The sequence below is a fragment of the Mobula hypostoma genome, chromosome 6 (genome assembly GCF_963921235.1).
Source record: "Mobula hypostoma chromosome 6, sMobHyp1.1, whole genome shotgun sequence".
NCBI classification, from domain to species: domain Eukaryota; kingdom Metazoa; phylum Chordata; class Chondrichthyes; order Myliobatiformes; family Myliobatidae; genus Mobula; species Mobula hypostoma.
The window spans coordinates 95,507,074-95,519,798 of NC_086102.1; the positions used below are offsets into that span (position 1 = coordinate 95,507,074).

Consider the following 12,725-nt stretch of genomic DNA (forward strand, 5'->3'; position numbering starts at 1 on the left):
GAACCATTAAGGATATTATGTTTTGATATAGAGCTTCAACGTTATAAATTGTTTTTCATTTTTAGTTGAGGGTTTGAAATTGGGAAAACCCTTTGTCCTAATCTGAAAGTAAGAACATAGGTTTATATAAATGATCAACTCTTTAGTTGTTTTGAAATAGAGCAAATTGGTGGCTACAAGCTATGCCTTGGCATAGCGCGGTGTGGCTTTCAGAAGGATAAAGGGTTAAACTTGTAACCTGGCAATTCACTGCTTTCAAGGCATTGCTCCCAAATGTACTTCAAATAATCAGAATGTAATTCTCCTTCTCTTCTCTACTGCAAGTGTAAACTGCTTTATGTCAACACAGGTATCCTGAGGATAATGATGTCAAAGGGTACAGAGAAGCATCTGGAAGAGGCTGGGTGCCAGGAAAGCTTGAGGCAGTAGATCATGAACAAGATTTAAAATGGAGAGGAGAGAAAATGCCTCATAATAAAAAACCCTACACTTCTGCATTATACAATGACTCTGAAAATGCACGTATTAAAGATGTGTCAAGAAACTGGTATAGTGACAGTGATCGCTTTGAAGAGTTTGTGCAAGTAAAGAGTGGGTTTGCACATTCACAGAAGTATCCTGAAATGCACTCATCTTCTGAGCACCACCATAGCTTTTCTAGTGAAAGACAGCAAAGATACTCAAGTAAAGATAAAGAATATACGACTGGCTCCTTGAGTGCTAAAGAGGTGAGTCGTTTTCACAGTAGCAGCCGGAGGTCGGGTACTGATGCAAACAAAGAGGGTCACTACTCTGCGTCGAGCAAGTATCTTGTTCCTGAGCATTACTCCGACAGGTTTCCACGAGCAGGCAAGAAAGAAGTGAGCCCCAGATATACAGCAACCTCGGCCACCAGGGGGCGAGTGGAAAGGAGAAAGGAGTTCGGAAGCCGTCCTAAGGACCAGCGTGATGATACTCGCACTCCTAAGCGATCAAACCATGGGTCTTATCACATGGAAGCTTCACACTGTGTTGCTAATAATGAGAAAGACCATACAACTGAATCCTTGACCATCAAGTTAGACATGAAGAAGACTGTGAACAAATACAGGTATTGTCCTACATTCTTTGATCACATGAGGCTGAATAGAGAAATTTCATGCTCCTTTTAGTACCTGTCTAATGGCTTGAATTTTTTCTAAGTACCTTTCTTTCCTCACAGAAAGCAGACTGTTACCAAATGAAAATTGAAATGGAAAATCAGAATGCAAACTATGCCTTCGACTGTACTTGATACAGGAAAGCTTATCATACCTTAATTGATTTTTCTAATTGGGACGCTAGAAGCTCTCATTTTTTTAATTCCAAAAAAGTTCTACAGAAGCCGTTATTCTCCACCAAAAGAGAAAAGTCGGAAGAAATTCATGCATAATAAGGAACATCAGCATGTTGCCTTTTCCTGAATGTTTACCAAGCAGTTGGATTCTAAGCACTAAGAATTTTATTTGCATACAGAAAATATAATTGTTGTGCAATCAAGCAATGAAAAACACCAAAGGATAACATATATATTTGGCTTCTTCCAGTCTCTCCTTGCATAATGGCAGCCCTTTTGGATAAAGAAGCCCAACTCAATATAAAAAGTAACTGAAGATCTCTTGAATATCAAGCAGTTTTGCTTCTACAGGTTTTGATAGATTGGGCAACAGCTCTGTCCAACTTACAAAATAAATGAAAAATCTGTGCTCTTAAAATAGCAGATATTTGGTTTCGAGCTAAATACTCTGTCCAGAGCATATCGATGCAACTGGGCCCAGAACGAGGAACGACCCAAATGTTTGGACAATCTGAAGATAGTGCCAGATGGATTGAAAAAGCAGGGTGTCAAGACCAGAGGCAAAGGTCGGGTCAGTTCTGCACACTCCACTGTGATGTTTACTTCACTCTTCACTGCACTGAGGCTGTGGCCTGCCCCAGGCACCACAACATTTACTCCGCTGTGTGCTAAGCTGAGGCTGTGGCCTGCTCCAGGCTTCGTGTCTGAGGGCTTATTTTCATTCTAAATGCTACTTGCTTACTTTATTGCCTGCATGGTTTGTTTTTTTTCTCTTGCACATTGGGTGTTTGTTGGTCTTTTTATGGGTTCTTTTGAGTTGCTTTGTTTTGTGGCTGCCTGTAAAGAGACAAATCTCTTCAAAGCAAAGAATTTTTAATGTTGCCTGAATTACGTTCTATGTTTGATCTTTCTATTTCTCCTCGTGATCTATTTTATTGGTTATCAAAGAAACTGCGTGATGTTGGATAAATTTAGTTTTGTCATGATCCAAATGAAGACTACAAAGGGGAAGCCTATTTTGAAAAATTTCTGGAACAGACAGCAAATTTGTGTAGCAGTCTAGTGCAACATCCCCCTTGCCATGCATTACAATGGACTTGTACTTCAATACGAGGATACAGTAAAATTAATAAACCTTAATTTTGCCAATGAAATGGCACTTTCAACAAACAAGAGTTCTTTACTTAAACCAGAATTTATATTGTGAAATTATTTGTGAGAGAAAGGAGCAACCTATGAATTGTTTTATTCAAATGGAAGTACTAAATGGAACTTGCATTTCTCAGACGCATCATAACAACCTTCAAGACTCGAGCAATTGAGGAAATTTTTTCTTTGACTTTGTAAATCAACTGGTATTTTATGCAGTTCAGAAAATAAATCCAAAACCGTACTACTGATCAAGAGTTCATATTCAGCATCAATGCCTTTGAGTCAGGATTGCATAGTTGTTTCTCTTGATGTGGATCACAGCATGAAACCTGTTTCTTTAAAGATAACTTCTGTGTCTGCTCCTTACCCAGATTTCAAGCTATCGTTTACTGAAGTATTTTCAAAGCAAGCAAGATGATAGGAGCTAGGTATTTCAAAGTGAAGCCTCCAAATTCAGAATGGTGAATCATATTTAACTGAAGTTTCAGTTCATGGCTGAATGTACAGATGTAAAGCACAATGGCAGACGAATTGAAGAATGTATCCAGCTGATTTTGGAACTTAAAAAAAGCAGGAAGGTGGAAGGCATATGATTTGCACTGTACATGAAGAAACTAATGTTGGCTTTATATGTTCCTCTACCCATGCTATGCTATGCTATACCTCTGAAGTGAGATTCTGGCTATCGATTCCGTATTCTCTCGCTTACTTCATCAGATTTGTGTACTGTACTCTTGTTAATGGAATTGCAAAACATTTTGAAGAAGAAAATTAAAATGTCTTACACAGCAAGGGCATGCACCAGAAGAATTCAGTGAAAGAACAACTTGCCTTCCTGATAGCATTGTGGTGGCTGCATAGAATAACAGTTAAATTGTTGATCAGTCTTAGCCATTTATGTCAAACTTTCCACCACCGGACTCGTATGTGATGATAAAACATTGAACAATTTAGCACAGCACGGACCCTTCCACTTGTGCCAAGCAATATAAACCTACTCCACAACGAATCTTCCTTCCTACACAGCCCACAACCCTCCATTTTCTGATATCTATCTGGTTATCTAACATCCTTATTGTATCAGCCTCTACCATCACCCTCAGCAATGCATTCCAGGCACCTACCGCTCTCTGTTCAAAATGAAAACCTTACCTTTGACATCTTTCCTGAATTTTCCTCCATTCATCTTGAACAAATATCCTCTGGTATTGGCCATTGGTGCCCTGAGGGAAAAAATGCTGGCTGTTAACTCTGTCTGTTTCTCCCACAGTCTTATACACCACCATCAAGTTGTCGGTCATCCTTCATCGCTCAAAAGACAAAGCTCATTTAACATTTCTCCATTAGGTATGCTGTCCAATCCAGCAACTTGTGCAGCAACTTTGAGGGATCTATGTACTTGGGCCCCAAGATGCCTCTTGTTCTTGCACAATTTGCAGACTTAATAACCCAGCTCTTCATTTCTTCATCCAAGTCATTTTGAAACTCAGAGGAGGCGTCCCAGAACAGATCCCTATGGAACACCACTACTAGTCACCAACATTCAGCATGCATTAGCTTCATCTGCTGTGACGCTGCCTTCTGCGGGCAGGCCTTTACTGAATCTATGCACCCATTCTTCCGTGGATCGCATGCCTGTTGATTTTCGAGATGAGCCTACCTTGTGCAACCATGGTTGATCAAAACACCAGCAGTGGAGAAATTTGGATAACATGGGATCTAAGGTCAGCTGTTTCTCCCAAGCCAGCAATAGTTTTTTTTTCAAAATACTATTTTATCTTAAAATATTCCGAAAGAAATCAACTTTTCATTTGAATGATTCAAACAAACTTTCCTAAAGCCTGTTTTAATGATTTACCAGTCAAATACTGAAGTAATGTTTCAGCAGATGACCTCTCTGCACTTGTACATCATGCCGTTGGATTCTGTCATCTGGATAAAGCTGTTATACATTAATCCTAGCTGCCTATGTGTCAGTGTTTACAGGAGGATTCATTGTTAAATACAAAGTGAACATCTGAAAATTCTACTCAGTTGATGGAAAACGAGCCTGCATTTTTGTCACATTAACTTTGATACAGTGGAAAGAAGCAGATGAACACCAGTTTAAAATGGAAGATTACTGAATTAATCAAAGCTGTTCTGAGGAACATTCAAAAACATTAGTAGCACATGAAAGTTGAATTTTAATTCCTATTCAATGGAGTATTCAGTGTGAAATTTCTTTATATTCAGCCTCAGTTTTACATATTAAATAGTGGCATTTTCTGACACAAGTTTAACTAATAAAATCAATGTGTTTATTTTCTTGCACAATCAATTTGAAAACAAGTAGAAACTCTCTTCTTTAAATGGCTTGTTTGTGTAGTCATGTTAAATTATGTAGAATGTGCAGGAGTTGTTTAACAAGAAGACTTTAAGGAAACCACGTCCAGATCACTATACAAGGTACGAAAATGATTCTTAAAGTTTGCATTTTTTTTGACTAACATGAGTGACAATGTTTGAAAAATTATAGATTTTTGCAAGAAGTTGTACAAGTGCTTGATTAAAGAAACATTAAATTTATTTAAGTTAATTAGGATTATGGTAAGAATTTTAATTGGAATCCCAAAGCTATCAAGTTGAGAAATTTAAACTTCCAATAAGCAGAATATTGTACAGGGTTTCTCCCTGTGCATCCTATAAAAAGGATGTTACACAGGTTGGCCTGTGTTTTAGCTGCTTAACTTATCCTCTTTCTTTTGGCACTAACTTCTTGCCAATTTTACTGATCCTTAATTGCTGACAACATTTTTCTCGATGCTAGCTGTAGGAATAAGAAGAGACAAGTTAAGGTGGTCCAGGCAGCTGATTTAGCTGAGTCAGCCCCAGGCTGCTTGGTAAATCATTATTTTTTCCAGAAATAAGCAATTTCTGGGCTGCTCTGTAGAAGACACTGATAGAGTAAAATTTAAGGGCCTCGATCGCATGCTAGTGGCTCTTCTCCGTCAGTGATTACTGAAATAATCCTTAACTAGGCGATTAACTTGGTTAAGAAATATTGAAGTTTGAAATAGTCATGTGCGTTCTTCAAACAAGTAGCACCGCCTGAAACTTTTAATTTTATAGAAATAAATTTAAAAAAAATTAATTATGAATTTTTATATTTGTGTGTGTGTGTATATATATATATATTTTTTTTATTTATTTGTATGGCTGCTCTTGGTCAGTCATAAATATTTAGCTGTGAATTTGTATTTGGGATTCCTCCAGGCCTGCGTCAAGCCATTCTTCAGAGAGACTAATGTCTCGGGATTTGGTTAGTGTTGGCAAGAAACGAGATGAGTTTCATCATGTGTTTGAGCATATGGGTTCATCATTGAAGGCTAACCCGAATATCTCTTCAGGAGAATTTGCCCAGGAGATAATCACTTTGGTGCACCAAATTAAAGGTCGGACATGCATTATTGCATTGTTTTTAAAAATTTGTTTGCAAGAAGTGGTATTGAGACAGTTCCATTTAATGGTGGCACAACTGTTGGTAATTGATGGCATTACTGATTAAATCCTTAAGATACTGCATAATAGAAATTATTCTTTCATCATAATGTGTGTGTTCTTCAGAATTGTTATAAAATTGCATTTTAGTTTTGGTCCTGGTTGGTGATTGAATACTGCTAGGTGAAACAGATTAGAGCTGGCGCTTTAATCCCATTCCCATAGGCACCAATCCAACGGAAACTTGGAGCAATTGAAGTGTATTTCTGAATGGCAGATTTTAGGTGGATCTTTTTTTCATTGATTTGTTCAAAGAGTAGAGATTAAAGTGAATAATGCCTAATCTTTTGGATCTATGCTGTCTATGTCCATTGCGCTGTCAAGGCTGCAGAGGAGATTCACCAAAATTATGATGGTGATTTTATTTAAAGGTTGCTCTGCCAATAATAAACACTGCAGTTTGAGCACACATTTTAGATGTAAGTCTTGACTCCTATCTTGACAGTCCTGCAAATCTTTACATTATAAAAAATCTACTGCAGACTACAATAAGTAATATTTTCTGTACGCTGCAAATATTTAGTAAATGGATGGCAATAGTACGTAGAAAAATTTAAATGTGAGGTTGCTAATGATAGGTGAATTGAGACTCAGTGAAGATATCTGGGTGAGAGTTGAAAGCTATAAGGATAAAGGAATAACATTGGATGTATGTTATAGCCCCCCCCCCAACACACACACACCCAATGCTGATAGTTTAGTAAATACTCCTTCAGAATATTGAAAAAGCAATTTCTTTGGGTGATGTTATAGTTTTGGTTGACTTTAATTTCTCAAATATTGAGTGGGAGAACCCAGTAGATTATAGTAAAGTGAATTCATCGAGTTGTTGAATGATTGTTTTTTGACCCAGCCTGTTAATACACCAATAAGAAGGGAGGCCTGTCTAGATTTGATTTTCTGTAACAATCGGGATAGAATTTTAAGTTCAGAAGTTGTTGAGCCTTTAGGAACAAGTGATGATAACATTGTTAGTCTTGAAGTTTTTTGGGAGAGTATATCAATAAAAAACTAAGCCATTAAATTGAATTTCAAAAAGGCAAAGTTCGAAATTCTTTGTCTACAAAAACTTCAGAAGGTAAACTGGAAGGAACTGCTTGACATTGAGTCAGTTGAGGAACAATGGGATCAATTTAAACAGTTAATTCATGCACTTCAGGAAAAGTGCATACCCAAGGTCAGGAGAAGCAATAAAAACCCATAAATCAACTACATGGATGAATAAAGATATTCATAAAAATTATTGAAAAAATGACAGCTATATAAGGAATACAGAAAAAAATAGTAATGATGTTAACCATAGGACATATGAATATATGAAAGCTATCATCAGGAGGGAAATTTGGATTGCCAAAAGGCAGGTTGAGAAGGATATTGCTGATTATGCTAAGGGTCAGAGCCGTCTCTATTTCCTGAGGATGCTGAGGTCCTTTAACATCTGCTGGACAATGCTGAGGATGTTCTACGAGTCTGTGGTGGCCAGTGCTGTCATGTTTGCTGTTGTGTGCTGGGGCAGCAGGCTGAGGGTAGCAGACACCAACAGAATCAACAAACTCATTTGTAAGGCCAGTGATGTTGTGGGGATGGAACTGGACTCTCTCGTGGTGTCTGAAAAGAAGATGCTGTCCAAGTTGCATGCCTTCTTGGTCAATGTCTCCCATCCACTACATTATGTACTGGGTGGGCACAGGAGTACATTCAGCCAGAGACTCATTCCACCGAGATGCAGCACTGAGCGTCATAGGAAGTCATTCCTGCCTGTGGTCATCAAACTTTACAGCTCCTCCCTTGGAGGGTCAGACATCCTGAGCCAATAGGCTGGTCCTGGACTTATTTCATAATTTACTGGCATAATTTACATATTACTATTTAACTATTTATGGTTCTATTACTATTTATTATTTATGGAGCAACTGTAACGAAAAACCAATTTCCCCCAGGATTAATAAAGTATGACTATGATTGATCCTGAGGGATATTTTCAATGCGTTAGTAGTGAGGGTAAAAAGTCAAAGAGGAAGTTAAGGGTATTAGGAATAATAATAGTAGAGTGTTAAGTTATGCAGAGAAGAACATGGCGGATATACTTAACTCATATTTTGCTGAAGTATTTGCCTATGAAGATGTTAGCAATATGTCAGTAAGTGTAGAGAAAAATAAAGGTTTTAAATGACTTGGAGTTCTTAGAAAGTGAGGTCCTCCTTCAGCTGAAAAGGCTGAAAGTTAGTAAATCTCTAAGGCCAGGCAACTTGTATCCAAGGGTACTTAAAAGAGGTCTGTGGTTATATACAAACACCTAATAGGTATTTTTCAAAAGTCACTGAAGACTGGTGAAATCCCTAAGGACTGGAAATGGGCTAATGTTGTCCCAGTATATTAGAAGGGTGACTGCACTGACCTTGGTAACTGTAGACCAGTGAGCTTAATGTGTATTGCAGGCAAGATAATGGAAACAGTAATAAAGAATTAGCTGGCAAAATAGCTGATAAGAACAGGCATGTTAGCAGAAAGCCTACATGGGTTCAGAGAGGAAAATTGTGTTTTACTAATATGCTGAAGTTCTATGATGAGGCAACTAAAAATTATGAAAACAATAGAGTACTTTATATAATTTACTCAGACTTTCAGAAGGCTCTTGACAAGCTACCCCATGAGAGGATAATAATCAAATTACAGTAGGTAGGAATTCAGGGTAAGGTGTGTAGTGGGTGCAGAGTTGGCTCAAAAATTAAAATACGAGTTATGGTGAGAGGATCATTTTCACACCTAGAAGATGTTAAAAGTGGTTCAGGAGGGCTCAGTTTTGAGGCAGCTGCTGTTTTTAATTTACATTAATGATTTGGGTTACAAATAAATGGTGAAGTTTGACGACGCAAAATTTGAGGAGAAGCTGAAGAATCAATACAGTTAGCAAAATCAGTACATTTAGATCTAAACAAAATTCAGATGTGAGCAGATAAGTGGCAAGTGAAATTTAAAGTAAGTAAATGTGAAGTATTACATATAGGAAGTAGAAATATTAGATATAAATATACAGTGGAGGGTCTTGAGTTAGAAAGTACACTGAATGAGAAGGATTTGGGCTGCCTGGTAGACTCATTGCTATCAACATCTTGACAATACACAGCAGTGATTAGGAAGGCTAATAGAATGTTGGGCTATATAATACATTCAGTGGAGTTCAAGTCAAGAGATGCTCTCCTTCAGCAATATAATGCACTTGTATAATTTTGGTCTCCATTTTGTGTGAGGGATGTGAAGGCACTGGAGAGAGTCCAGAGAAGAGCGATTGATGCAGGTCTGCAGGTTATGAGCTGTGAAGAAAGATTGAAAAAATTAAATCTTTTTAGCTTAAGTAGACATAGAATGAGAGGAGACATGATGGAAGTGTTCAAAATCAGAAGTAATCCAATCACAAACTAGAGAAAATCTTGTGGGAATGCCTTCCCCTTCACCATTCCCCATCCCCTTTACCCCCTCTCACCTTATCTCTCTTCCCCCCCCCCACCTTTTAATTCTACTACTCATCTTTTTTTCTCTGGTCCTGCCAAATGATCTCAGCCCAAGACATTGACTGTACTTTTTTCCTCACAGATGTTGCCTGGCCTGCTGAGTTCCTCCAGTATTTTGTGTGTGTTGCTAGGGGTATAAGTAAAATGAGTGCCAGCTGCTGCTTCAAAATTAATCCATCATTGAGGACATAGACCCATAGGTGGAAATTGGTTAAGGGGAGATTTCAGACTAACATCAGGCAGCATTTCTTCACACAGCGAGTTGTGGACACATGGAGCAAACTACTTAGTTGTGTAGTTCAGAGTAGTACCTCAGAGACTTTCAAATCTAAACTCTAGTTATGCTGACACATTATGTGAATGGAGCTGGGTAAGTTTTGTTGGGCTAAAGAGCCGGTTCTTGTCAAAAACTTGCTAATGTTCTAGTAGCAATGGTCTAAATCATCAATCACTGGCTATAAATACTGCTTGCTCAGTATCCTGTGACCACTCAGACATTTATGACCTTGACCACTTCAAGAGTCTTGTTCATGACTATGGAAATGCCTGCACTTCCTACAATCAAGTCTCTTATCACTATAACTCCTGTAGCCTTTCTCCATCCCTGTTGTGCAGCAGAGACAACTTGTGATATCACAAACTTGACTATTGCTTTCTGCTGAGAAGACGTCCCCTCCAGCACTATCCAACATGGTGCATCTGTTTGAGAGGGGTTGAGTCTCTTGCACTGCCTTTGTAATGCTTTGCTAAACTTGCAATGTCCTCAGTTTTGTGAATGCTGCACAGGGAGCATCTACATTATCTGTACAAATGGTTCTGAATACTGGAAGTCGCGATAATTTGCCACTTAGTACAGGAGGGTCACGTCACAAGTCCAAGATGTCCTGTTGTGTTCTCAAACTTGGGAGTATTGAATTGGCTGGGGATATTCCAATTTAAACAGAAACTACTGCAATACAAAGCTCCTAAAATAGCTGAATAAAAGTGGAAACTTCACAGCTGATGGAACTCTTCAATCTCTGCTCTTTTTCTGCTCTCCATTTCTGCTCTTTGCTTTTACTTTGTGAATGAAAATAAACCATAAGACACAGGAGCAGAATTAGGCCATTCAGCCCAACATCTGCTCTGCCATTCCATCATGGCTGATCCTGGATCCCACTCAACCCCATACATCTGCCTTCTCGCCATGAAGCTGTGACCGATCAGGAAACGATCAACTTCCATCTTAATTATACCCCCGGACTTGGCCTCCACCACTGTCTATGGCAGAGCATTCCACAGATTCACTACTCTCTGACTAAAAAAATTCCTCCTTACCTCTCAGTTTTGGATACCCTCGCCATTGGAAACATCCTCTCCACGTCCGCCTTATCTAGTCCTTTCAACATTCAATGAGATCCCTCCCCTCCCCACCCCACCCCACTTCTGTGCATTCTTCTAAATTCCAGTGAGTAAATGCCCAAAGCTGCCAACAACTTCTGATATGTTAACCCCTTCATTTCCTGGAATCATCCTTGTGAACCTTCTCTGGACACACTCCAATGACAGCACATCCTTTCTGAGATATGGGACCCAAAACTGTTGGTAGTATTCCAAGTGCGACTTGACTAATGTCTTAAAAGTGTTTTTCAGTTATGTAAAGGATAAAAGAGAGGTGAGAGTTAATATTGGACCATGGAAAATGATGCTGGTGAGGTGTAGTAATGGGTAACAATGAAATGACAGCTGAACTTGATAAGTACTTTGATTCAGTCTTTACTGTGGAAGATACTAGCTGCGTGCAGGAGGTCTGTGAAGATTGCAAATGTCACTCCACTCTTCAAGAAGGAAGAAAGACAAGAAAGGACAGTTAGCCTCACTTGAGGCTGCTTAATAAAATAAAATTTTGTGTTGTTACAGGAAATATATTGGCATGGATAGAGGAATGGCTAATAGGCAGGAGGCAGTGAGTGGGAATAAAGGGGGCCTTTTCTGGTTGACTGCTAGTGACACGTGTTCCTGAGAGGTCAGTATTGTGACAGCTGCATTTCACCTTGTTTGTCAATGATTTAGATAGTGACATTGATGGCTTTGTGGCCAAGTTTGTGGATGGAGGGGTAGGTAGTGCTGAGGAAGCAATACAATTACGGCAGGACTTGGACAAATTGGAAGAATGGGCAAAAAAGTGGCAGATGGAATACAGTGTCGGGAAATGTATGATAATGCATTTTGGTAAAAGGAAGAGCTATTATCTTAAATGCAGACTATCTAAATGGGAAGAAAATTCACACATCGGAGGTGCAAAGGGACTTGGGAGCCCTCGTGCATGACTCCCAGAAGATTAATTCTCAGGATAAGACTGTGGTAAAGAAGACAAATGCAATGTTAGCATTTATTTCAAGGGGAATAGAATATAAAAACAAGGAGATAATGCTGAGCCTTTATAAGACACTAGTCAGGCAGCATTTGGTGTCAACAGTTTTGGGCCACTTATCTCGGAAAGGATGTATTTCCATTGGAGAGAGTCCAGAGGAGGTTCATGAGGACTTTCCTGGGAATGAAAGGGTTAACAGGAGCATTTGGCAGTTTTGGGCTTGAACTCACTGGAATTTAGAAGAATGCAGGCGGATCTCATTGAAACCTACCGAATGTTGAAAGGGCTAGATAGGGTAGATGTGGAGAGGATGTTTCTTATGGTAGGTGTATCCAGCCTCAAAACTGAGAGGCGATCTTTGAGAACAGAAGTAAGGAGGAATTTTTTTAGCCAAGAGTGGTGAATCTGTGGAATGCTGTGTCTCAGACTGCAATGCAGGCCAGGTCCATGGTTATATTTAAAAGGAAATTGATAAGATTCCTGATTGGTTGGGGTATCAAGGGATATGGTTTGAGGGCAGGTGTATGGGAGTCAAATGGGACTTGGGATCAGCCACGATGAAATGGTGGAGCAGACTTGATGGCCTAATTCTGCTCCTATGTCTTATAAAGCCTCTCCTGCTTTTACGAGGGATGATTGATAAGTTCGTAGCCTAAGGTAGAAGGAGTTAATTTTAGAAAACCTAGCACATTTATTTTTCAACATAGTCCCCTCCTACATTTACACACATAGTCCAGCGGTCGTAGAGCAGACAGATCCCTTCTTTGTAGAAGTCAACGTCTTGGACCTTCAGACAGTGGACCACAGCAGGGGTGATTGATAATTTCGTGGCCTAAGGTAGAGGGAGATGAGT

General features: G+C 39.1%; 1 protein-coding gene across 2 annotated transcripts in view; it reads left to right on the forward strand.

Moving 5' to 3' along the window:
• Positions 1-12,725, forward strand: part of LOC134348218 (BCLAF1 and THRAP3 family member 3-like) — a 65,674-nt gene that overhangs the window by 23,817 nt on the left and 29,132 nt on the right. For both annotated transcript variants that reach the window (XM_063051259.1, XM_063051258.1), the window contains exons 4-5: positions 350-1,090; positions 5,723-5,901. In XM_063051259.1, coding sequence (XP_062907329.1) covers positions 350-1,090; positions 5,723-5,901 — 920 coding nt within the window. The remainder of the gene's footprint in view (positions 1-349; positions 1,091-5,722; positions 5,902-12,725) is intronic.